Source organism: Macaca mulatta, chromosome 2 (assembly GCF_049350105.2).
Source record: "Macaca mulatta isolate MMU2019108-1 chromosome 2, T2T-MMU8v2.0, whole genome shotgun sequence".
Classification (NCBI taxonomy): Eukaryota; Metazoa; Chordata; class Mammalia; order Primates; family Cercopithecidae; genus Macaca; species Macaca mulatta.
In genome coordinates this window covers 112356163-112383578 of record NC_133407.1, presented here as the reverse complement: position 1 = coordinate 112383578, position 27416 = coordinate 112356163, and the positions used below count along the sequence as shown (strand labels likewise).

At 43.2% G+C, this 27416-nt stretch overlaps 1 protein-coding gene and 1 long non-coding RNA gene across 43 annotated transcripts in view; one reads left to right on the top strand and one right to left on the bottom strand.

Annotated features, from left to right (window-relative positions):
- The window catches only part of ARIH2 (ariadne RBR E3 ubiquitin protein ligase 2), a 72093-nt gene that overhangs the window by 29198 nt on the left and 15479 nt on the right, over positions 1-27416 (bottom strand). For 23 of the 42 annotated variants that reach the window (XM_077992782.1, XM_077992780.1, XM_077992786.1 and 20 more), the window contains one exon: positions 14879-14924. The exons of 14 other annotated variants lie outside the window; for them this stretch is intronic. In XM_077992782.1, the coding sequence (XP_077848908.1) occupies positions 14879-14917 (39 nt within the window). In that variant the 5' untranslated portion in view covers positions 14918-14924. Of the gene's footprint in view, positions 1-10982; positions 11014-14878; positions 14925-24113; positions 24187-27416 lie in introns of those variants that run through there. 5 more of the 42 variants (XM_077992789.1, XM_077992791.1, XM_077992777.1 and 2 more) reach the window with 4 other exon arrangements.
- Positions 1269-22991, top strand: LOC144339184 (uncharacterized). The gene is made up of 2 exons (XR_013413943.1): positions 1269-1358; positions 22461-22991. It is a non-coding gene; the product is annotated as an uncharacterized LOC144339184 (long non-coding RNA).

The following is a 27416-nucleotide window of genomic DNA, read 5'->3' as shown; positions in this document are numbered from 1 at the left end:
CCTGGGCGACAGAGCGAGACTCTGTCTCAAAAAAAAAATAATAATAATAAAAAAATTTTGTAGAGACATGGTTTCTCCATGTTGCCTAGTTTACTCCTCAACTCCTAAGCGCAAGCAATCTGCCTGCCTCGGCCTCCCAAAGTGCAGAGATTATAGGTGTGAACCACTGAGCCCAGCCCTTTTTTTTTTTTTTTTGAGACAGTCTCCCTCTGTCGCCCTGGCTGGAGTGCAGTGGTATGATCTTGACTTACTACAACCTCCGCCTCCCGGATTCAAGCAATTCTCTGCCTCAGCCTCCCAAGTAGCTGGGATTACAGGCGCCCGCCACCACGTCAATTTTTTTTTTTTTTGAGAAGGAGTCTCTCTCTGTTGCCCAGGCTGGAGTGCAGTGGTGCAATCTCGGCTCACTGCAAGTTCCACCTCCCGGGTTCACACCATTCTCCTGCCTCAGCCTCCCAAGTAGGTGGGAGTATAGGCGCCACCACGCCCAGCTAATTTTTCTTTTGTATTTTTCAGTAGAGATGGGGTTTCACCGTGTTAGCCACGGTGGTCTTGATCTCCTGACCTCGTGATCCGCCCGCCTCGGCCTCCCAAAGTGCTGGGATTACAGGCGTGAGCCACCGCACCCGGCCAATTTTTGTATTTTTAGTAGAGACGGGGTTTCACCATCTTGGCCAGGCTGGTCTTGAACTCCTGACCTCATGATCCACCAGCCTCAGCCTCCCAAAGTGCTGGGATTACAGGCATGAGCCACCGTGCCCAGCCTATTTTTAAAAATAGAGATGAGGCTATGTTGTCCAGGCTACAGTACGGTGGCTGTTCACAGACACGATCCTACTACTGATGAGCACAAGGGTTTTTTGTTCTGTTTTTCACAGACAGGGTCTTGTTTTATTGTACAGGTTAGAATGCAGTGGCATGATCATTGCTCACTGTAACCAAGAACTCCTGGGTTCGAGCAATACTCTCACCTCAGCCTCCCAAGACGCTAAGACTACAAGCCCATACCACCACCCCCAGCTAATTTGTTGTTGTTGTTATAGAGAGGAGCTCATTATATTGCTCAGGCTGGTCTCAAACTCCTGGTCTCGAGTGATCCTCCTGCAGCACAGGAGTTTTGACCTGCTCTGTTTCCAATCTAGGTCAGTTTACCCCTCAAATAGTTTTAAAAAACATGAAGTGGGGCCAGGTGCAGTGGCTCACACCTGTAATTCAGCACTTTGGAAGGCCGAGGCGGGTGGATCACAAGGTCAGGAGATCAAGACCAGCTTGGCTAATATGGTGACATCCCGTCGCTACTAAAAATACAAAAATTAGCTGTGTGGTAGTGGGCGCCTGTAGTCCCAGTTACTTGGGAAGTTGAGGCAGGAGAATCGCCTGAACCCAGGAGGCGGAGGTTGCAGTGAGCTGAGATCACGTCACTGTACTCCAGCCTGGGCGACAGCAGAGCAAGACTCCGTCTCAAAAAAAAAAACAAAAAACAAACAAACAAAAAAACACCATGGAGGGATACTGCTTTAGATGAACTCCTTGCTGGAAGCTTTTCTTTCTTCTCATACCCAGAGGGGCCCAATCAGCCTTACACCATGCTTTCTGTTCTGACTTCTACATGTCTCATTATGCATGACCACCAAGTCCTAGCAAAGATACTACGCCACCTAGGAAACTCAGAGGAATTCTGACCATGTCCAATAGCTGCCACCTTTTTTTCACTACAGCTGGGCACTTTACGCTAATAACAGGGGTCAGGTTGACTTACAGATCCACAAAGCCCAGAAACAGATGGCACACTGAGTAGCCACTCAACAAATGCTCATTATTTAAATGATATGTCTTTAACCTGTGGATTTAAAATAAAATTTTGCTGTTTCATTAGAAAGGTCAAGAAAGTTTAACACTGATCTCTTGATTTCAACAGCACTAACAGCCACAATGAAGCCTCAGAATTAACACACTAGGTAAAGCTCACCTACAGATAACAACATAACCCTCTACTGAAGCCAAGAATTTCCTGATGACTATAAGTCTGCTAATGACCAACTCAGAATACCCCAGCAGAGCTGAGTTCTGGTGAGAACAAATAATTGGAAGGGAGATAGGCCTACCACTTTATAAAATGGACAGTGGAGAGGTGTAAATCTATTCTTTTAATGGCAACAGCCAAGAGTACATCAATACATATAGGATAGGATAGGCACGGTGGCTCATGCTTATAATCCCAGCACTTTGGGAGGCCGAGGCGGGCAGATCACTTGACATCAAGAATTAGAGACCAGCGGCCGGGCGCGGTGGCTCACGCCTGTAATCCCAGCACTTTGGGAGGCCGAGGCGGGCGGATCACAAGGTCAGGAGATCGAGACCACGGTGAAACCCCGTCTCTACTAAAAATACAAAAAATTAGCCGGGCGCGGTTGTGGGCGCCTGTAGTCCCAGCTACTCGGGAGGCTGAGGCAGGAGAATGGCGTGAACCCGGGAGGCGGAGCTTGCAGTGAGCCGAGATCGCGCCACTGCACTCCAGCCTGGGCCACAGAGCGAGACTCCGTCTCAAAAAAAAAAAAAAAGAGACCAGCTAAGTTGTGGCCAACATGGTGAAACCCTGTCTCTAATAAAAACACAAAAATTAGCTGGGCATAGTGGCAGGCACCTGTAATCCCAACTACTTGGTAATCAAGAGGCTGAGGAAGGAGAATCGCTTGAGCCCGGGAGGTGGAGGTTGCAGTGAGCTGAGATTGTGCCACTGCACTCCAGCCTGGGTGATAGAACAAGACTCCATCTCAAAAAAATAAATAAATACACACACACACACACACACACACGTCAGCTCTATGCATCTCCCAGCAGCCTTCTGTAAGAGACACTACTGGGACCCCCACATCAAGGTGGAGGTGACTGCCAGGCATAGTGGTTCATGCCTGTGGTCCCAGCTACTCAGGAGGCTGAGGCGGGAGAATTGCTAAGCCCAGGAGTTTGACACCACAGCCAGTCTGGCAACACAGCAAAACCCCGTCTCTTTTTAAAAAAAAAAAAAAAAAAAAAAAAAGGCCGGGCGTAGTGGCTCCCTTCTGTAATCCCAGCACTTTGGGAGGCAGAGGCAGGCTGATCACCTGAGGTCAGGAGTTTGAGACCAGCCTGGCCAACATGGTGAAACCCCGTCTCTACTAAAAATATAAAAATTAGCTGAGTGTTCTGGTGGGCGCCTGTAATCCTAGCTATTTGGAAGTTGAGCCAGGAGAATCGCTTGAACCCAGGAGATGGAGGTGCAATGAGCCGACATGGTACCATGCACTCCAGTCTGGGAGAAAGAGTGAGACTCTGTCTCAAAAAAAAGAAAAAAAAAAAAAAAGTAAAGAAGATAATTACCTGTATTAGGTTGATAGTACATAGAAGATTGGAGACTCTCTCCCTCAAAAATCTACTACGAATCTGATGAAATTCTGAGACCACTAATTAAAGGGAAAATGTAGTGTCACTGCACCTCATCCAGTAATGGACACCAGGAAGGATCTATGGGAAAGCCAGATTCCCCAGAGCCCTCTGGGCAAAAGCAGCACAGAGATGGAGAGAAACAATGAGAAAATGATACTCTAGAAAAATATATTCTAAAAAGGTAGTCTCAGCAAGGAGGCCACCTTCTGCCTGATTTGGGTCACAAGAGAGAACTGACTGAAACCCCATCTCAACTCCCCAGCAGCTTTCCAGAGGAACCAGTGGCCACCTTGAGCCATCTTGGCCTCCTGGCGGAAGGGCCAAGACAAATCTTCTAAACAATATTAAGCCAGATTAAAGGTAAAAATCTGTCTGAGTGACAACAGCTGAGCTTTCTAAGGAACAAATTAATATTTACACCATCCGTCTTTTTTTTTTTTTTGAGACAGAGTCTCGCTCTGTCGCCCAGGCTGGAGTACAGTGGCCGGATCTCAGCTCACGGCAAGCTCCGCCTCCCGGGTTTATGACATTCTCCTGCCTCAGCCTCCCGAGTAGCTGGGACTACAGGCGCCCGCCACCTCGCCTGGCTAGTTTTTTTTTTTTTTTTTTTGTATTTTTTAGTAGAGACGGGGTTTCACCGGGTTAGCCAGGATGGTCTCGATCTCCTGACCTTGTGATCCGCCCGTCTCGGCCTCCCAAGGTGCTGGGATTACAGGCTTGAGCCACCGCGCCCGGCCTAACACCATCAGTCTTTAATGCTCGGAAGAGCTCAATGATACATTTAGAATCTATCACAGTCAACACTTTCACAACTGAGTCCTTCACCCCGTCCCCTTGTTACCCTTTATAATTTGTTCAATTGTGGAGAGAAAACCTTTCAGTAGAATCAAGATGAGCTCTTGCTGGGCTGTTTTAATCAAGGAGCTAACAACCTGTTGGTAGTTAAGACTAAGTATTATCAAGACAACTTATAAAGAAAAGGCCAAATCTTTTCCAAAAGAAAAGTGGATCCAGGTAGTAACCAATGTAAGCCAAAAAAAAGACTAATGACTTGGAAGGAACACATGTGACCAATGCAGTGTTCAGAATAAACTTGCAGTTCTATTAGATCAACAGGTAGTCAAAGGATTAAAAGTCTTATATATTTATGAATGCTTTTTCTTTTCTGTTGAGATGGAGTCTCATTCTGTCACCCAGGCTAGAGCGCAGTGGCGCAACCTTGGCTCACTGCAACCTCTGCTTCTCAGGTTCAAGTGATTCTCCTGCCTCAGCCTCCCACGTAGCTGGGATTACAGGCAGTCACCACCACGCCCAGGTATTTTTGGTATTTTTACTAGAGATGGGATTTCACCACGTTGGCCAGGCTGGTCTCAAACTCCTGACCTCAAGTGATCACCCTGCCTCGGCCTCCCAAAGTGCTGGGATTATGGGCATGAGCCACCAAGCCCGGCACTATGAATGCTTTTTCTATTTCTAGAAACATTAACTGAGGAAAAAAACTAGAAATTAAGAACTAGAAAGTTTCCTGTCCAAAAGGAGTCTCAAGATAATTACTGAGTAATCTGAGTCTCTGATTAGAGAGATAAAAAAGGTATCTATTGTTCCCTCCATCTCAAGGGCCAAAAAAAGGATGCCATTCAATAGACACCCTCAATAGGCCAAAGAGGGTGCCATTCATTAGGCTACTGTTTCCAGCAAACCCACTCTCCAATTCATTTCCACTATTCCCCAGAGGAAATCTCATCCCTGTTTAAAGAGCAAACCCTAAGATGGTAGAATTTCTTTGACAGTCACTTTGTACATTCACAAAACCATGAGTAAAGAATAGTTACGGGCTGGGTGTGGTGGCTCAAGCCTGTAATCTCAGCACTCTGGGATGTCAAGTTGGGAGGATTGCTTGAATTCAGGAGTTTGAGACCAGCCTGGGCAAATAGTGAGATCCTGTATCTACAAAAAATCTTTTTTTTTTTTTTTGAGACGGAGTCTCACTCTGTTGCTCTGACTGGAGTGCAGTAGCGCAATCCCGGCTCACTGCAAGCTCTGCCTCCAGGGTTCACACCATTCTCCCACCTCAGCCTCCTAAGTAGCTGGAACTATAGGTGCCCGCCACCATGCCTGGCTAATTTTTTGTATTGTTTAGTGGAGACGGGGTTTCACCGTGTCAGTCAGGATGGTCTCCATCTCCTGACTCCCAAAATGCTCAGACTACAGGCGTGAGCCACCACGCCCGGCCTTTTTTTTTTTTTTTTGAGATGAAGTGTCGCTCTTGTCCCCAGGCTGGAACATAATGGCGCGATCTTGGTTCACTGCAACCTCTGCCTCAGCCTCCTGAGTAGCTGGGATTACAGGCGCCTGCCACCACGCCCAGCTAATTTTTGTATTTTAATAGAGACGGCGTTTCAACATGTTGGCCAGGCTGGTCTCAAACTGTGACCTCAGGTGATCCACCCGCCTCGGCCTCCCAAAATACTGGGATTACAGGAATGAGCCACCACGCCCAGCCAAAACATTTTTTTTTTATTAGCTGCGCATGGTGGCATGTGTCTGTAGTCCTAGCTACTTAGGAGGCTAAGGTAGGAGGATAGCTTGAGCCGAGGAGGTGGAGGCTGCAGTAAGCCATGATCACGCTACGACACTCCAGCTGGGGTGACACAGCAAGACTGTGTTTCAAGAAAATGAATAATGGCTGGGCGTGGTGGCTCATGCCTGTAATCCCAGCACTTTGGGAGGCAGAGGTGGTGGGATCACGAGATCAGGAGATCGAGATCATCCTGGCTAACACGGTGAAACCCTATCTCTACTACAAATACAAAAAATTATCCGGGCATTGTGGCAGGTGCCTGTAGTCAGTACCAGCTACTCGGAAGGCTGAGGCAGGAGAATGGCGTGAACCCGAGAGGCGAAGCTTGCAGTGAGCCGAGATCGCGTCACTGCACTCCAGCCTGGGCGACAGAGCAAGATTCCGTCTTAAAAAAAAAAAAAAGAAAATGAATAATCATGTTTAATAATTATAATACTTTTGAAAGTTTATGGAGTCTAACTGCCAAAATCAGAAATAAAAAATTCAGATTATTTCTGATTTTAATTCAATTTGGCTCATAATTTGATAAGATGTTGATTTCAATTGATGAATTTCAATCTATTCAGAATTGCTGGCCGGGCACGGTGGCTTACACCTGTAATCCCAGCACTTTGGAAGGCCAAGGCAGGCAGATCACCTGAGGTCAGGAGTTCGAGATCAGCCTGGCCAACATAGTGAAACCCTGTCTCTACTAAAAATACAAAAATTAGCTGGGCATAGTGGTGGGCCCCTGTAATCCCAGCTACTTGGGAGGCTGAGGCATGAGAATCAGTTGAACTCAAGCAGCAGGGGTTGCAGCGAGCCAAGACTGCACCACTGCACTCCAGCCTGGGTGACAAGAACAAGACTCCATTTCAAAAACAAAAATTGCTGACAGTAGAAATACTAAGATATTTTACACCAGGCAATATAAACCCCCTTGTTGCCAAACTGAAACATTTCTCATACCTTATCTTGCTGATAGAATCAGACACTTAACTTCCCTCTGCCTTAATGACCCCCTCATGATTTCTATGATGTCTTTTGCAGCACCTGTTCAGGTACTCTGTGCTCTTCCTCTTGTATCCCCATCTTGTCAGTGGAGGGCACCACATTCCCACTCCTCTCAAGGTAGGACTGTTGGCCTTTTCCACCATGTCTCACTCTTCCTTAACCACTTTACCCTCTCCCATCATCACCACTCCACTGTCCAATCTCTAGTTCTTCCTCTCCTCCACACTCCCATCAGAAGGGCCTCACTCACATGCAAAGGCATCTTAATGTATATCCCTTCCACTCCATCATCCTTAGGATGAGCTTCCTGACACCCTTATGCAACAGTAATAACACCACAATTCTTGCAGATCCCTTAACTCCTGCCAGGATCAGTTCCTACCTTGTTTAAAACCCGTCACTGCTCTCCAGTATTGACAGGACAAACTTTATATGCCTTAGTAGAAGACAGTCTTCAGGAACCACCACCTAATCCCTCCCCACAGCAATTTACTGAATGATTCCAGAACCCCAATATGTTTCTCGTAACTGTCAGCTACCAATAACGCCCTTCTTTGTAGCGTACATTTAGAAATTAAAGAACATACTTCTATAGAACCCTGTGTCAAAGCAGGAATCAAAAGAGAAATTAGAAAATGTTTTGAACTGAATAATGAAAATACCACATAATGAAATTTGTGAGATGCAGCTAATATGCCTACATGAAAATTGAAAACTGTAAACGTATATGCTAAAATAGGTCCAAAAATCAAAGACATAAGGATCTAACCTAAGAAGCTAGAAACATTTAGTCACAGCTGTGTATTATAACTAAAAAAAAGGGAAGCTAGAAAAAGATGACTACGTTAAAATGAAGTAAAAAGAAGAAAACAGTGACGATTAAAAAGAGAAAGAAAGAAAATCCAAAGCAAGTAACAGCAAAAATTAAGTCTAAAAATGGATTCTTTAAAAATATCAGGCCAGGCGCGGTAGCTCAAGCCTGTAATCCCAGCACTTTGGGAGGCCGAGACGGGCGGATCACGAGGTCAGGAGATCGAGACCATCCTGGCTAACACGGTGAAACCCCGTCTCTACTAAAAATACAAAAAACTAGCCGGGCGAGGTGGCGGGCGCCTGTAGTCCCAGCTACTCGGGAGGCTGAGGCAGGAGAATGGCGTAAACCCGGGAGGCGGAACATGCAGTGAGCTGAGATCTGGCCACTGCACTCCAGCCTGGGCGACAGAGCGAGACTCCGTCTCAAAAAAAAAAAAAATCAACAAAGTTGATAAAACAGAACAACTAGGAAAAAAGAGAAAACAAATTACCCATAACAGAGGTAGAAGATGGACCACCCCCTACAATTCTTTACAGTAAGACATTAAAAGGGAAATAAGAAAATGTTATGAACAACCTAATTCTAATAAAATTGACATCTTAAATGAAATTAACATGTTCTTTGAAAAATACCAACAACGACACAAAATGAAAAAGAAAAACTGAGCAGCTGTTTATCTAGTGAAGACATGGAATTCATGATCAAAACCCATCCCACCAAATTCCAGGCCCAGGGATTTTACTGGTGAATTCTATCAACACTAATTTTACAAAAATACTTTTAGAAACTACAGAAGACAGGGACATTTCTCCCAAACTCATTTTATGAGGTTAGCATAACCATGATAAAACATAACCAAGAAAAAAAATCCCAATATTTCACAGACATAGACACAAAAATCCTTAATTTAAAAATTTGCCATTGCACTGCAGCCTGGACAACAAGAGCGAAACTCTGGGAAACAAACAAACAAACAAAAAAGCACTAATAAATGAATTTATTAATTTACTAAGGTAAAAAAATACAAAGTTGGCCTGGTACACTGGCTCATGCTTGTAATCTCAGCACTTTGAGAGACTAAGGCAGGCAAATTGCTTGAGCCCAGGAGTTCAAGACCAGCCAAGGCAACATGGCAAAACCCTGTCTCTACAAAAAGTACAAAAAATCAGCTGGGCATGGTGACATGCATCTGTTGTTCCATCCACCTGGGAAGTTGAGGTAGAAGGATTACTTGAACCCGGGAGGTTGAGGTTGCAGTGAACCATGATAGCTCTACTGTACTCCAGCCTGGGTGACAGAGGAAGACACTGTCACAAAGTAAAAATTAAAAAAAAAAAAAAAAAGAAAGAAAATACAAAGTCAATATATACAAAAACCAAATGTTAGAATTCAAAGAAAGAGCCAAAAAAGTATTTCTATATAGCAGAAAATTAAAAAATTAAATGGGCGAATTTTAATAATTTATTTTATTTAACCTAATATATCCGAAATTGTATTATTTCAACAGGTAACACATAAAAAAGCATGATAATCTATTTTTATCCTTTGTTTCATTCTAAGTCCAGTGTGTATTTTAGACTTATGGCACGTCTCAATTCAAACTGACTGTATTTCAAATCAGCAATGGCCACACATAGCTACCATATCGGGCAGCACAGCTACAGATTTTGAACACAGCAATCAAAACCAATCAAAATGAAAATCCCAATCAAAATCACAAACTTTTAAACAAAATTAAATAGTTGATTGTAAAATCTGTAGAAATGTAAAGGATCCAGAATATCCAAAGCAGTCTTGAAAGAAAAGAGCAAAGTTGAAAGACTTACTATAGTAAATTCAAGACTTACTATAAAGTTATGTACAGTAATCAAGACCGTGGAGATACTGGACTTCATCAAAATTAAGCTTTTATTCTTCAACAGATATCATTTAGAAAATGGAAAAGTAGGAAGTAGAACTAGATGGAGTAAAAAAAGATTAAAAAAAGAAAAAAATGGGACAGACATATAGATCAACAGAACAAAACAGAGTCTGAAAGGAAACTCATATATGTATGGTAAATTTTCAACAAAGGTGCCAATGTAATTCAATGGAGAAAAAAAGTATTTTCAACAAATGGTTCTGGAACAATTGAATAATTGTTTATACAAAACAAACAAAACACAGAACATAGACCATTACTTCATACCACACAAAAAATAACTCAAAAGAGTTCACATATCTAAATGTAAAACCTAAAACTATAAAATTGCTAGAAGAAAACACAGAAGAAAATTGTGACCTTAGTTTAGGCAAAGATTTCTAGATATGACACTAAAAGCACAATCCTTAAAAGAAAAATTAAAAAAAAAAAAGAAAATAAAGATAAACTTGACTTCATCAAAATTAAGCTTTTACTCTTCAAAAGACACCATTTAGAAAATGGAAAAGTAGGAAGCAGAACTAGATGGAGTAAAAAAAGAGAAAAAAAGAAAATGGAAGAGACAGGTAATAGGATGGGAGAAAGTATCTGCAAATCATACATCTGAAAAAATTATTCAAACTATATAAAGAATTCTCTCTTAGAACTCAATAAGGCACAAAATGCAATTTTTAAAAACAAAGTATTTGAACAGACATTTCACCACGAAAAATAAATGTATGAATAGCAAATAGGCACGAGGAAAGATCATTAATTACATTAATGATTAATGACACTCATCATTAGGGAATGCAAATTAAAACCACAAGATACTACACTTCACACTCACTAGAATGATTATAACTGCAACCCTTACATAATGCCAGTAGGCATGTAAAGCAGTAGAGCCACCTTGGAAAACAGTTTATTTCTTAAAATGTTAAACATGGCTGAGCGCGGTGGTTCACGCCTGTAATCCCAGCACTTTGGGAGGCCAAGGCAGGCAGATCACAAAGTCAGGAGATCGAGACAATCCTGGCTAACACAGTGAAACCTCCAACTCTACTAAAAACACAAAAAATTAGCCAGGCATGGTGGCGAGCGCCTGTAGTCCCAGCTACTCAGGAGGCTGAGAGGCAAGAGAATGGCATGAACCCGGGAGGTGGAGCTTGAAGTGAGCTGAGATCGCGCCACTGCACTCCAGCCTGGGCGACAGAGCAAGACTCCGTCTCAAAAAAAAAAAAAAAAAAAGTTAAACATACACTTACCATGTGACCCAGCAATCCCAATCCTAGATATCTATACAACAGAAATGAAAACACATGGCCATATTAAGCCCTGGACATGAATGGTCACAGCAGCATACTGCGTAGTAGCCCAAAATTAGAAACAACCCAATGTCCATCAACTTATAAATGAATGGGTAAACAAAATGTGGCATATCCATACAATGGAAAATCATTATTCAGCAAATATAAGAGAACACACTACTGATGCATGATACAATATGGATGAACCTCAACCATTAAGCTAAGAGAAAGAACCAGGCAACAAAAGACTACATATTGTATAATTCGAATTGTATGAAATTGCTAGAAAAGGCAAAACTATTGAGACAGAAGATCAGCAGTCACTTGGGAACGGGAATCAACTATAAATGAACACAGGGGAATATTTTAGGTGATGAAATGTTCTAAAACTGGGACTGTGGTAATGACTACATAGTTGTTTACATTTAGTAAAACTCAAATAATGGTACACTTTAAAATGGATGAGTTGGGCCGGGCGTGGTGGCTCATGTCTGTAACCCCAGTAATTTGGGAGGCCAAGGTTGGTGGATCACCTGAGGTTGGGAGTCCCAGATCAGCCTGACCAACGTGGAGAAACCCCATCTCTACTAAAAATACAAAATTAGCACTAAAAATACAAAATTAGCCAGGCGTGGTGGCACAAGCCTGTGATCCCAGCTACTTGGGAGGCTGAGGCAGGAGAATTGCTTGAACCTGGGATGCAAAGGTTGCAGTGAGCCGAGATCGTGCCATTGCACTCCAGCCTGGGCAACAAGAGCAAAAATTCCGTCTCAAAAAATAAAATAAAAAGGCGGCCAGTTGCAGTGGCTCACACCTGTAATCCCAGCACTTTGGGAGGCCGAGGCTGGCAGATCACGAGGTCAGGAGATCGAGACCATCCTGGCTAACACGGTGAAACCCCATCCCTACTAAAAATACAAAAAAATTAGCCGGGTGTGGTGGTGGGCGCCTGTAGTCCCAGTCACTCAGGAGGCTGAGGCAGGAGAATGGTGTGAACCTGGGAGGCAGAGCTTCCAGTGAGCCGAGATCGCGCCACTGCACTCTAGCCTGGGTTGACAGAGCAAGACTCCGTCTCAAAAAATAAAATAAAATAAAATAAAATAAAATAAAATGAATAAAATGGATGAGTTTAATGGCACGTAAAACTTCAATAGAGCTGTTTCAAAAATGAGTTGACTGGACAGATAAATGATGAAGCAAATGCAGCAACAGATTAGCAATTATATAATCTAGATGGTACAGTATATGAATGTCCACTGTACAATTATTCAAAGCTCTTTAAAATTTTTCATAATAAAAGGGCGGAAAGTTTGTCAAATTTAATTCAATGGCAATCACTCACATTATCAAATGTCACAATATACGAAGGGTTGACCCTTACATTACTGCATCAGATAGTATACTTTGACTTTTTATTTACAATCCTCAGAATAACAAATTCTGCTATACAGTTTTAACACAGTTTTCACTAAGGTTAGCTGACCGTATACACTATAGAGTAGTCTAATAGTGCTAGTATAAAGTCATTTCCATATAGACCTATAATGCTGATAACTTTACCATATTCTTTGGCTTTCTTTTTTTTCCTCTTTTTTTTTTTGAGATGGAGTTTTCCTCTTGTTGTCCAGGCTGGAGTGCAATGGCGCGAAGTCAGCTACCCGCAACCTCCACCTCCCAGGTTCAAGCGATTCTCCTGCCTCAGCCTCTGAGTAGCTGGGATTATAGGTATGCGCTACACAACGCCCAGCTAATTTTGTATTTTTAGTAGAGATGTGGTCTCTCCATTTTGGTCAGGCTGGTCTCAAACTCCCGACCTCAGGTGATCCCCCCAACTCAGCCTCCCAAAGAGCTGGGATTACAGGCATGAGCCACCATGTGCAGCTTTCTCTGGCTTTCTTGATCTCCCTGACCAAGGCTTCTGAGTATTCCACTGGATGTTCTGCTCCCATTCAGTCAGCTCCTTAAATATCACTTTTCCACAGGCACAGCTTTTAGGCCTGCCTTCTCACTCCCCAGACTATCTTTGGGCAATCACATTTGTGCCTGCCCCTTAGTATGAACATTAGCCCCAAAGATAAGAACTCTCTCATTTTACCGGGAGCTAGGGAAGGAAAGTGTATGAGCAAGATAGAGAAGTGGGGGCAAGCAAAAAGTTTACTGAAGAGTGAAGGGTACCCTCAAGTTTCTGGGTAGTCCAGAGAAGGTTTTCACAGAGTCAAAGATGGGGTCTGAGCAGAGACTAAGTGCAGCCCATCTTCCCACTTTCCCTGAGTCCTCCAAACCTGCACCACAATGGGTGAGATGCTACTGGGGAGCTCTCTTTCCAGCTTGAAGTGAGCTCTCTCTCCTCTGTTCTCATTTACCCTACACACTGCTCTGCATTACCCATAGCCCTCAATCCAATATGGCTATGTTTTGCCATTGCATTTACAATGTCAATACTCTCAGATGGCTTCCAGATCTTTACTTCAGAAAGCATGTGCTACATGCATGTCAAAAAGGACTTTGTTTATGGTCATTTGTATTTTCCAAAGGTCATGAGCAAACACCTTCTGTCATGCTCTATAGTCTGTTTTTGACTGAAACTCTAAAATGCATATACTATAGAGGATGACAATGTGTTTGTTCATGACTTTTGGAAAATACTATCTGACACAGGCCCTCAAAACATGTTCAGTAGTTACCAGTTGGTTACACTGGCCTGGAAACCTAGAGTAGACAGCTGCTTGGGAGTCAAGTTCTCCTTTCTGCTTTTTAAATGAAGAACATAGTAAATGGTCACACAATTCTATGCCTGCTTCACAAGCAGGGCTGAGGAATGGAGGATGAAGACCAGGGGGAAATCCAGGCTGTGGGCCAATAATGCTAAGATTTTCTCACAGAGATGTAATGAAGTGAATATGAATGATTTAGTCGCTGTTACTGACATGGTTAGCAGCATGCAAATCTACAATTTCAGCATTTTGTTCTGGAGGCACTTTCTTCCACAGTCTAAAGGTGTTAAGAGACTACAGAACTGAAATCAAACTGTCAGCTTAGAATGGAGACTACTTTATTAAGATAAAACTTTGAATCTCTGTGTCCTCTGACCCACTTGCTACAAGGAGACGGCTGCAGGGTTTCAGGATCTTAAGTAAGGCAACTCCAATAGCAATTTGCTTGTGGGCTTAGACTAGCAATTCTGTGACTTGCTGCCCAACTTCTGTTTCAACTTTATTCACTGCAAGCAGATTGTGATATCATTTTTCAGATCACAAATCCCAAGTCCACCTGAAGTTTGTTAATAACAGCCACAATTTATTTCCCGATTTCTACCAAGTCCCTTCCCCTCCACCGCATTCAAGCAAGTCTCTATCAGAAGTTTAAATTAGTCACTGGAACAAACATTTGAGTGCCCTGACCACAAAGAACTTAAAATATCAGAGAGAGATAAATTCCTGCTACTGAAGGAAATGGTAAGCACATATGACATTTAGGACCCTTTCTAGTACACAACCAATATCTATTTTCAGAAAAAATGTTTTGCAAGTTCCAGGAAATTTAACAGTTATTATTTGACACCCCAGAGCACTTGGATAGTGCATGTTTATTATTCAAAATAGTGCACAGAACATACTAATTTTATATACGGATCAAGGCACATGCTAAAATAGCCCCTGCTCCTGACAATAGTTGCCCAAGGATATCCATGAACGTGATCAGTTGCTTCTTTATCTTTTTAGTCTTCTCTAGCTGGTTCAGGCTCTCCAGCCCTCAAGGACAAGTTAACAACATAGCTTGCAAATAGACTTTTCCCCCAGAAAAAAGAAATCCAGCAGCCCACCAAAACTGTCACCAGCCCTTCCCACACTTACCAGTGCCATAGGGAGGATGCAGCTGATGGCAGTGAGCATCAACGGCCTGAAAAAATACAGGTGGTAGTTTCAATTTTTATTTAAAATTCTTGCTTGCCAACTGCCTGAAATCTTTTAAGGCTACATGAATGGGTCTTCATGCCTCAGCCTGCCATTTCGTGGTCCAATCACTTTTGTTAACAAACACTAGTGGTCACTCATTAAAAAGCAGAAATGAAGAAAGGGAGTGAACTGTGGGCCAGCTTCTGGGCCTGGGCTAGAATGGGACATGATATAGGAAAATCAGCCTAAAGAGATCAAGACGGATGGATATGGGTCTGGGGGCGGGGGGGCAAGGGATGATGTGGAGGGAGGCAAGAAAGTACTAAAGGGACAAGAGGAAGAAAGAAGGTTAAAGCACAAAGATAAAGCAGTAAGTAAACACCAGCCTACAATGGGGCAAAATTAGCATCAGTAGTGGTGGTGGTAGTCAGTCTCATAGGGCTTCTGACCCTAAACCAGGCTCACCCCTGAAGTCTAATGTAAGTGGTAGGATTTCATTTCTCCCATACTTCACACCTAAATATCCTCAGCCTCTAAAAGGCCCACTCTCTGGCACCTGATCCTAATTTTGCCCTTTCCACTTTTCTTTACAGGGACATGGAAGGAGGGCTGACTTGTAACTGAAGTACCCAAATGTTATATATGTTTTTAAATCTGATTAATAAACACAAATTTGAAGACTTCTCACCATCCTAACCTTGATTCAGTCCTAACTGCTGTGGACTCTAATAATCAAAATCAATACTAAAAAAACCAAAGACCTCACTCAATATAAGGTTATTTATACAAAATATAATAATGTAAAAATATTAAAGTAATCACTCCTTGACCGTAAGGGTATATATTTTAATTACAAAAAACTTCAAACATCTACCAAAGTGAAGAGTATAATGAAACCCATTACCCAGCTGGTGGCCAGACCCACTATGCCTCCATTCCAGCCCTCCCCTCCTCCCTCCAGATTATTGTGAAGTTAATCCCAGCCAGCATATCTTTTAGGGTGCATTTAATGGAAACTTTTTGAGAAGTACTTACTACAAAGGGCTGGTTATTGCCCCTTCTAGAACTCTAACAGACTTCCAGGGGAATGCCACATAGGCAGGTTATGTCCAGCAAACCCAACCAAAAGAAATGCAGATAGGAGGTGATATCAAATGAGCTGCACAGAGTAGGGCTAAAAGCTGTGTCCATTCCTGCAGCCACAGCCCATCCTGTCCAAAAATTACTTGAAACAATGCTCTGTCTCAGCTACTGCTACTGTGAGAAGGCAAAGAGAGGGAATATCAAATAACCAGCTAGGTAGTAATATCCAAGTACTACCAATAAGATGGTAGTACCATCTTCTCCAAAAGGAAGGCACTTCAGAGGCCAGCATATCTTAATGAAAAAGCCAGATTCCAACAGCATGTTTCAATGACAGAGCTGGTACCTCATCGACTGCTTTCCTTAGCTACCCCTTTATGCTAGAAACATATAACCTTATTTTTATAACCTTTCTGTTTATATAAAACTACATAAACAGGAATAGAATGAAAGCCCATTGAGGGCAGAAATTTTTTTGACTGATTCCTTCTCTCCACACCTAAGAACCTGGAACAATACCTGTGTTAGCATTAGGTCCCATACGCCAACACCACTCTCTGCCTGTCTCTGGTGGTCCAGACTTGTCACCACACCCACATCCTCCGCAAGAGCGTATGAAGGTGCCAAGGCCTTCCAAGCCCTCAGGGATACACAGGGATACAGGAGAGGCCAGACACAGCTTCTCTGAGACAGGTTTTAAAAAGTTGGAGGGCTTAGCAGTCTCTCGAGGGTTGCAAGAAGGGCGGAGATGCTGACAATAGGTTGGAGGAGGCTAAAATCAGGTATATGAGTTAGGGAGAGGAACAATAAGATCAGGCTGGAGCCTGGAGAATCCACTTTAAATTTTTCAACAGAGCAAAATAATCAAAGTGGTACTTTTAGCGGATGTATCAGAAAAATAAAAAGTGGAAGTAAAGGAGGGGGTAGATATTAAAGGCAGAGAGATCTTTAAGTTATTTGAAAAAGAAGAGATCAGCTGGGTGCAGTGGCTCACACCTGCAATCCCAGCACTTTGGGAGGCCGGGGCAGGCGAATCTCCTGAGGTCAGGAATTCAAGACCAGCCTGGCCAACATGGTGAAACTCCATATCTACTAAAAATACAAAAATTAGGGTCAGGCATGGTGACTTACGCCTGTAATCCCAGCACTTTGGGAGGCTGAGGCGGGCAGATCACCTGAGGTCAGGAATTCGAGACCAGCCTGACCAACATGGAGAAACCTCATCTCTACTAAAAATACAAAATTAGCTGCGCGTGGTGGCACGTGCCTGTAATCCCGGTTACTCGGGAGGCTAAGGTAGGAGAATGGCTTGAACCTGGGAGGCAGAGGTTGCAGTGAGCCAAGATTGTGCCATTGCACTCCAGTCTGGGCAACAAGAGCAAAACTCCATCTCAAAAAAAAAAAAAAAAAAAAAAAAAAAAATTAGCTGGGCATGGTGGCAGGCGCCTGTAATCCCACCTACTCGAACTCCTGACCTCAAGTGATCTGCCCGCCTCGGCCTCCCAAAGTGCTGGGATTACAGGAGTGAGCCACCGCATCCGGACTTGGCTCACTTGTGCACTCTCTCTCTCTCTTTTTAAAATCTCAGCTTACCACAACCTCCACCTCCCGGGTTCAAGCGATCTCCTGCCTCAGCCTCCCGAGTAGCTGGGATTACAGATGTGTGCCACCACACCCAGCTGTTTTTTTTTTTTTTTTTTGAGAAGGAGTCTCACTCTGTCACCCAGGCTGGAGCGCAGTGGTGCGATCTCGGCTCACTGCAAGCTCCACCTCCCGGGTTCACACCATTCTCCTGCCTCAGCCTCCAGAGTAGCTGGGACTACAGGTGCCCGCCACCACGCCCAGAGAATTTTTTGTATTTTTAGTAGAGACGGGGTTTCACCATGTTGGCCAAGCTGGTCTCTAACGCCTGCCTCGGCCTCCCATAGTGCGGAGATTACAGGTGTGAGACACTGCGTCCAGCCTGGGTTTCTTTTTGAGGTAATGAAATGTTCTGGAACAAGATGAAGATGATGGTTGCATAACATTGTGAATGTACTAAATGCCACTGAATTGTATACTTTAAATGGTTAGTTTTAGGTTATGTGATTATTACTTCAAAAAAAAAATTTTTTTTTGAAATGGAGTCTCTGTCTGTCAGGCTGGAGCACAGTAGCACGATCTTGGCTCACTACAAGCTCCACCTCCCAGGTTCACGCCATTCTCCTGCCTCAGCCTCCTGAGTAGCTGGGACTACAGAAGCCCGCCACCATGCCCAGCTAATTTTTTTGTATTTTTAGTAGAGACGGGGTTTCACCGTGTTAGCCAGGATGGTCTTGATCTCCTGACCTCACGATTCGCCCACCTCAGCCTCCCAAAGTGCTGGGATTACAGGTGTGAGTCACTGTGCCCGGCTGATTATTACTTCAAATTTTTAAAGGGAAGAGGGGTCAGGAAAATGAATCCTAAGCTCTGTGTACACAAACAGAACATATCATTTTAGGGCGATCGATGAGAGATAGCTATTACTCCAGACTCAAGGGCCCCCAGATGATAAATGAGATCAGCCAAATCTCACACTCTAAGGGTCCTATTTCTCTCCAGTTTATCTCATTTCTTAAAAATAAGGGTTTTGGCCAGGCGCCCCTATAATCCCAGTACTTTGGGAGGCCAAGGCAGGCGGGTCACCTGAGGTCTGGAGTTCAAGACCAGCCTGGCCAACATGGTGAAACCCCATCTCTACTAAAAATACAAAAATCAGCCAAGTGTGGTGGAGCATGCCTGTAGTCCCAGCTACTCAGGAGGCTGAGGCATGAGAATTGCTTGAACCTGGGAAGCAGAGGTTGCAATGAGCTGAGATCACACCACTGCACTCCACCCTGGGGGACGAGCAACACTCTGTCTTAAAAAATTAAATAAATAAGTTTCTTCTGTTTTTATGTAGGTTTTTTTTTTTTTTTTGGTCTAAAGACTCAGTGGGGACAGGGATGACTAGTCTATATACAGCTTTTTTATTAATCCCCCCATTTGCAGCACACTTATCTCTTCCAGCATTCATCAGTCATTTCAGAGTCCATGGTCTTTTCAAAATTTGGACAAACTGGCTCACATTTTGCAATGATGTCCCCATACAACACCCCACTCCAACCCATTGTTTGTTAATATTAATTTACATGTACCTTTACTTTCATTTTCATGGTATTTAAAAATGGAAGGGCACTCCCAAATTTACTTTATCCCCTTTAATAATCTCTCTCCTCCTGCTCTCTTTGGTCCTCCAGACAACTGTTGATTTACTTTATGATGGATTAGTTTGCATTTTCTAGAATTTTATATGACTGACATATAAAGTTTTTGTCTCTCCCCTTTGGGTTTCTTCATGTGGCATATTTTTGTTTTTTTTAGTTTTATCAATGATGCTTACATAAGTAGCTCATTATTTTAGCTGAGAAGTATGCAGTTCTATGGATATGCCACTGTTTGTTTATTCATCTGTTTGAGCAACTCACATACTGAGTTGCTTCCAGTTTTTGGCTATTGCAAATAAAACTAAACAGACATCTGAAAACCAAAACAAACAGAAGAAGCAGGGTTGGGGCAAAGGCATGTGCAGCCAACCATCTTGAAGTAGCAGTGTTAATAAATTTGCAAAAGAAAATCTGGTGTATTCTACTACAGTATCGTAAAATTCACATTGTATTTAAGATTACAGATACCATTAGTCATCTCTACATCATCAAAAAAGACAGCCTGGTCAACATGGTGAACCCCCGTTTCTCATCATCAAAAAGGGCATAGAACCCACTTTTATCTTTTTTTCACTAAAGAATATTCATTTCTTTATAATTATTGCTAAATAAACTTCTCTTTTAAACAAGATCATAAAATACAGTAGGACTTTGCACAGTGGAAACACTAAAAAGTTGGTTTGTACACACATGAAAATAAGTTAGAATGTTCATATGTTCTGACAGGAGAGAAAGGAAAAATATGAAAAAAATTTTTAAAAAAGTTAGAATGGAATCTGTCCAGTAGTTTCCAAGTCACCTAAAGCCTCTTTTGAGAAGATTAGGAAGGAGTGAGGACAGGAGTCTTGCCAAAACCACTCCTAAGCTCAAACTGAGTTGTGCTGTTTCTTCCTCTTAGCTTTGCCCAGGTCCAAGGAAAAAGGCAGGAGGGCTTTCAAATATAAAACCTTGCAGAGGACCAGTGCTGATGGTGGGGCCAGGGGAAAAGAAGATAGCTCCCACCCCAGGGGCTAGACCTTCTCTTGAAAATTAATGAAATATAAAGTTACATTTAGACATCAAAAAGACTATGGGAAGCCTATCCAACTTGCAAGTATAGCTGAGCAATTTATATCCTACTTCTACTGTTACAAAACCAGTACACTCCAAATGCTGGACACGTCCTTTCAGTAGTCAAAAGAAAGCAAGCACTCCTCCCTCTTCACTTGAATAACCCAAACCATTTTACAATTTTCCTGCACTTCCACGCAAATGTAATGTAAAATGCCTTGGTCTAGCCCCTTGAGATTCTGTTTATATATATATATATATATATATGTATATGTATGTGTGTGTGTGTATATATATACTTTTTGTTTTTGAGACGGAGTCTCTCTCTGTCGCCCAGAATGGAGTGCAGTGGCGTGATCTCAGCTCACTGCAACCTTGCAACCTCTGCCTCCCAGGTTCAAGCAATTCTCCTGCCTCAGCCTCCCAAGTAGCTGCAATTATAGGTGCCTACCATCATGCCCAGCTTATTTTTATATTTGTGTAGCGACAGGGTTCACCATGTTGGCCAGGATGGTCTCAAACTCCTGACCTCAAGTGATCCGCCCACCTCGGCCTCCCAAAGTGCTGGGATTACAGGTGTGAGCCACTGTGCCTAGATTGTTTCATTACAATTATATGAAGTTCAGGTTTCTATATGAGAATTGCTAAAACTAATTCTGATATATACCATAAGCTGGGAATCATGTATCTGTTAGGTTTATACCATCTTTTTTTTTTTTTTTGAGATAGAGTCTCACTCTGTTGCCCAGGCTGAAGTGCAGTGGTATGACCTCAGCTCACTGCAACCTCTGCCTAACGGATTCAAGCGATTCTCCTGCCTCAGCCTCCCAAGTAGCTGGGATTACAGGCACCTGCCATCACACCCGGCTAATTTTTTGTATTTTTAGTAGAGACGGTGTTTCACTGTGTTGGCCAGGATGGTCTCGATCTCCTGATCTCAGGATCCACCCACCTCGGCCTCCCAAAGTGCTGGGATTACAGGCGTGAGTCACCGCACCCAGCCAGGTTTATACCACCTTTATTTGGAGGTCAGCTGGCTTCACGAAAAAGTACTTTGAAGAGAATGTCTTCTGTTTACAAACTGGAGCACACAGAAGTAGAGGTTTGGAGTTAAATTTTCAACTGTGCATTTATTGGCCTGGGCTTAGACACATTAAAAAGCAACACTTACTGAGAACATAACATAACCAGGCATTTCCGCTATGTGCTGTTATGTAAAGAAAAAATATAGACCTCTATCTCAAAGAGTTTATATCCTAGCTTATAACTAATTGGTAAACATTGTAAGTACCCACCAAGAAATAAGCATAGTGGTACAGAGGCAAGAGTGACAGACTGGGGATCCGGGAGGGATTCACGTAAACAAGGAGAGGGTCAATCCTCTATTTCCAGGTTGATGGATGGTGGTACTAACAATTAAGATAGAGAATCCAGGAAACCAAGCTTGACGGCATTAGAAAGATTTCTTGTAAAAAGAGGTAAGGTTATCTACAGACTTCTGGAAAGGATGGCGACAGAATTAAAGAGACTGTTACCGGCCTAAAATAAGGAATAAAAGACATGAGAGCAGGTAGAGCTGACCAGGAAAAGAAACTGCTAGTCAAAGAGAACAACTTTTCCAAATAGAGACCACACTTTCTTCACAATTATAAGAACAGCTCTGTTTTCCTGTTAAAATCTCCAAACAAACCTCTTGCTCATCCTGCCTGTATTTTTCTCTATTTATGGTCAATAACATGGTCACTACTGTGAAATCATTCATGGTTTTTTTTGAGACGGAGTCTCGCTCTGTTGCCCAGGCTGGAGTGCAGTGGTGCCACCTTGGCTCACTGCAAGCTCTGCCTCCCGGGTTCACGCCATTCTCCTGCCTCAGCCTCCCAAGTAGCTGGGACTATAGGCGTCCGCCACCACGCCCGGCCAACTTTTTGTATTTTTAGTAGAGACGGGGTTTCACCGTGTTAGCCAGACGGTCTCAATCACCTGACCTCGTGATCCGCTCGCCTCGGCCTCTCAAAGTGCTAGGATTACAGGCGTGAGCCACCGCGCCTGGTCTGTTTTTGTTTTTCTGAGACAGAGTCTCGCTCTGTTGCCGAGGCTGGAGTGCAGTGGTGCGATCTCAGCTCACTGCAATCTCCGCTTCCCAGGTTCAAGCGATTATCGTGCCTCAGCCTCCCAAGTAGCTGGAACTACAGGCATGCACCACCATGCCCAGCTAATTTCTGTATTTTTAGTAGAGATGGGGTTTCATCATGTTGGCTAGGCTGGTCTTGAACTCTTGACCTCAGGTGATCTGCCTGCCTTGCCACCCAAAGTACTGGGAATACAGGCGTGAGCCACTGTGCCCGGTGGAAATTATTAATGTTTATAAAGATTTGTGATAGAAAAGGAACTTCATGTTTTGACAGTTCATGCCAGTTTAAGAAATAAGGTAGGGCAGATACATTTCAGGAGGAGCAAAATGCTCCTCATTCTGCACCTTTTTCAAATCTTTCCTATAATTCTTCCCTCTTCGGGGAAGACAAATCTAATCCTTCAAATTTTCCTAGAGCAGCAAGGGCAAAGAAAAAGCAAAAAATAAATAAATAAATAAATAATTAGATTGGAGCAAGGCAAAATTAAAGTATGGAGGTATCTCAAGAACAAGAACCCCCAAAACAAGTGAACACTAAGTAGTGCTATTAACATAGGCATAAGATCAAACATTGTAGTCAACCACAAATACAGGTACAGACAAGCTATTATTTCCCTGTATCTTTTTCCTGGCTCCAATTCAAAGTTCATTTTGTGTTATTTTTGCTTTTCTTTCGGTGGGCCCCAGGAGAAGGGAACCAGAGGCTCTAGGGGAAGGTAAAATAATCCAAAGTATATGACCCAATATCATATGCACACTCAGAGGCACCAGTCAGCAATATATTGCCCAGAACCATCCTCAATGTGTAGCCTCCTACCCTAAGATTCAAGACACACAACCCTGAGAATGTGTTTTAAGGAACCAAGACAAGAAATATTCCCATCCCTCCGCTTTTGCCCCACTTCTACTAAGACCAAGCAAAATCGGTTTGAACATTCATGTTCCAGGCACTTTATCTGCATTATCATCACATTTAATGTTGTGAAGGAGGTGTCATCATTATTTTACAGATGAGGAAATTCAAGCATAGAGATGCTGAGGGACTTATCTGACATATTATATTAAATGGAAAAAATGGGACTGGAACCCAATCATCTGACAACTAGCCCAGACTCTGGACAAGGCCCATCAGACACAAAAGTCATATCCATAAAGACATTCACAACAATGTAACCAGTCCCCCAACAACTGTAATACATAGGTACTCACTTAAATGCCCAACGGAGAAAGATTAAGCAAATTACGGTTCAAAAACAAGATGGCATGCTACACAGCCATTTAAAGTATTTGTGAGAACAAAGTAAAAACGGGGAAATGTTTGAAATATACATGAAAAAAACAGAATGCATAACTTACATGTACCTACTGATTATTATAATGCAATGTCTACCAGGGCACAGATTTTTATCTGTTTTGTTCAGTTATTTTTCCTGTTATGGGCCTGGCATAGGAACATAACAGGAAGCATAGTAGGTTCTCAATAAATATCCAATATTGGTTGAATGAATTGCTGAACAGTAATGCTACGTATGAATATGGACAAGAACTGAAGGATGATAAGTAAGGAAGAAAACTTATTTTAGGTTAATGAAAACATGAATGATACTATTTTCTTAAATATTATAGTAACATCTTGACAAAAAAAATTTATAAACTCAAGATTAAAATATAAACGTCAAAAAAAAATAACAAACACAAATACCGTATCATCCCTTGATTACACATGACTTCCATGGTTCCTGAGGTAGAGAGAAAGCAAACAAAAAGACTAGAATGAAAGCTGGCCTTGAATCTGATAAAGAGCTTCTTTTCTGGAAGCTGATGAGCATGTTTTATATGGTATCAGGTACACAGCGATGACAATAACCTTTCTTTTTTTTTTTTTTTTGAGACGGAGTCTTGCTCTGTCACCCAGGCTGGAGTGCAGTGGCCGGATCTCAGCTCACTGCAAGCTCCGCCTCCCGGGTTTATGCCGTTCTCCTGCCTCAGCCTCCCGAGTAGCTGGGACTACAGGCGCCCGCCACCTCGCCCGGCTAGTTTTTTTGTATTTTTTAGTAGAGACGGGGTTTCACCGTGTTAGCCGGGATCGTCTCTCGATCTCCTGGCCTCGTGATCCGCCCGTCTCGGCCTCCCAAAGTGCTGGGATTACAGGCTTGAGCCACCGCGCCCGGCCAATAACCTTTCTAAGCTGGCAAGACAAGGACAACTTTGCACCATTTTTATTTAGGCCATTCTCAATGTCACTCTGGACATTTCTCATTGCCTTTAAAAAATGAATTTACACATCAGTAAACACACCTCAGACTTCCAGACTAAAACACTGTGAAATATGTTAACGAACCTATTAATGGCCAGCTATTTGAAATGCAGGAATTTAACCTAAGTTCTACTTAGATAGAGGTATGCGAAGAACTCACATCAGATCACAAAAATAGAAATCAGAGGGCCGCTCAGCACACAAACATTCAGTGTAACCAGGCCCAGCTTGAAGATACTTTCCCATGAGTAGTAGCAACAATAACAACAACAACAACAACAACAAAAATGATTATTCGTCAATTAATGACTGTAAGTAAATAAAAATAGAATGATCTTAAAATTCAGCTATATCAGAATAAAAGAAAATCGATTTAATAGTTAAAGTTTTCACCAGATACTTGTTATCTTTTAACTTGGCATTATGTAAGTAGTTAGTACCAATTAAGAAAATGGCTAAAATAAGGTACTTTGTTGTTATGAACACCAATTGATCATGTTACAAGTGAAAAGGGCAAAAAAGCCAGGTTGTTTTGAACACAGGACTATACAGACTTCGGCACTTAAGAGTCAGAAGCCCTGACAACTCATTACTATTCATCCACAAAGGGGAAAAATTGTCCACAGCAGAATCTTAGATTTTCCAGTCACATTTTGCTAAAGAGCAAACACTAGATTTTAAAACAAATTCACAAAAGAGTATGGCAGAATAGAGTGTTCTAGGAAATATCTTCACAGCTTTGCTGCAGTTGATACAGCAATTCATAAAGCAAGAAGAAATGTAGTAAAAACACTTGTAATAATTGGCATATTCCTCCAATCGTATCTGGGAAACAGGCTTAAAAAGTGAGCAACAGGGCCAGGCGCAGTGGCTCGCACCTGTAATCCCCACACGTTGGGAGGCCGAGGCAGGTGGATCACGAGGTCAGGAGATCAAGACCATCCTGGCTAACAAGGTGAAATCCTGTCTCTACTAAAAATACAAAAAAATTTAGCCGGGCATGGTGGCGGGCCGCCAGTAGTCCTAGCTACTCGGGAGGCCACAGGAGAATGGCGTGAACCCAGTAGGCAGAGCTCGCAGTGAGCCGAGATCACGCCACTGCACTCCAGCCTGGGGGACAGAGCAAGAGTCCATCTCAGCTAAAAAAAAAAAAAAAAAAAAAAAAGTGAGCAATATAGTTCACTATGCCACACATGCGCTGAGTAAGTTTTAAAAACCTATTTAAAGGCCGGGCGCGGTGGCTCAAGCCTGTAATCCCAGCACTTTGGGAGGCCGAGACGGGCGGATCACAAGGTCAGGAGATCGAGACCATCCTGGCTAACAAGGTGAAACCCCGTCTCTACTAAAAATACAAAAAAACTAGCCGGGCGAGGTGGCGGGCGCCTGTAGTCCCAGCTACTCGGGAGGCTGAGGCAGGAGAATGGCGTAAACCCGGGAGGCGGAGCTTGCAGTGAGCTGAGATCCGGCCACTGCACTCCAGCCTGGGCGACAGAGCGAGACTCCGTCTCAAAAAAAAAAAAAAAAAAAAAAAAAAAAACCTATTTAAATACCTATTTAAAATCCTAGGCCGGGTGCGGTGGCTCACGCCTGTAACCCCAGCACTTTGGGAGGCTGAAGTCGGTAGATCGTCTGAACTCTGGAGTTTGAGACCAGCCTGGGCAACATGGCGAAACCCCATCTCTACCAAAAATACAAAAAAAGAAAAAGAAAAAAAAATATTAGGCCGGGCGCGGTGGCTCAAGCCTGTAATCCCAGCACTTTGGGAGGCCGAGGCGGGTGGATCACGAGGTCAGGAGATCGAGACCATCCTGGCTAACATGGTGAAACCCCGTCTCTACTAAAAATACAAAAAACTAGCCGGGCGTGGTGGCGGGCGCCTGTAGTCCCAGCTACTCGGAGGCTGAGGCAGGAGAATGGCGTGAACCTGGGAGGCGGAGCTTGCAGTGAGCCGAGATCGCGCCACTGCACTCCAGCCTGGGTGACACAGCGCGAGACTCCGTCTCAAAAAAAAAAAAAAAAAAAAAAAAAATTAGCTGGGCATGTAGTGCGCACCTGTGGTCCCAGCTATTTGGGAGGCTGAGGTAGGAGGACTGTTTGAGCCTGGGAGGTGGAGGTTGCAGTGAGCCAACATCGTGCCACTGTACTCCAACCTGAGTGCCAGAGTGAGATGCTGTCTCAAAAAACAAACAAACAAACAAACAAACAAACAAAGTCCTATAAAAACCTATTCCTATAGGTTACAAAACCTACTCCTTTCCTCCAACAGTAAAGATGCTTGAGGCTACAATCATAATCCTCCTTTCTACCTATACATCTCTGACCCTCATTCCAGCCCAGAAGATAACCCTCCCAATCCCATGCCCATTGCCCTATGGAGCCAGGACTTCTGTAACCTGCACTGCCCTTCTACACCACCTTCAAGGTCCTCTGGCCTCAACACAAAGCTCAGGTAGCTCACTACACCTCCTGGACTAGATCTAGTTCAAAGTGGCCTACTTCTTTCCCCTCCTGAAGCAATGGGGTGGGTCCCTGAACAATATGCACTTCTCCTGCCCATACCCTTAACATGATGCTAAGATGAGGGCACAAGGAGAAAGAGACTCTTGACCCATCACAAACCAAAGCCAGTTCCACAGTCATGATCCTGCCTGGGCTTTGTCTGGGGCTCTACCAAGGCTGAGCTGCTTCCTGAGCAGCTTGTCAGCAAATATCTCAAGAGTTCCATGGAATGGTAATTAAAAGGACTCA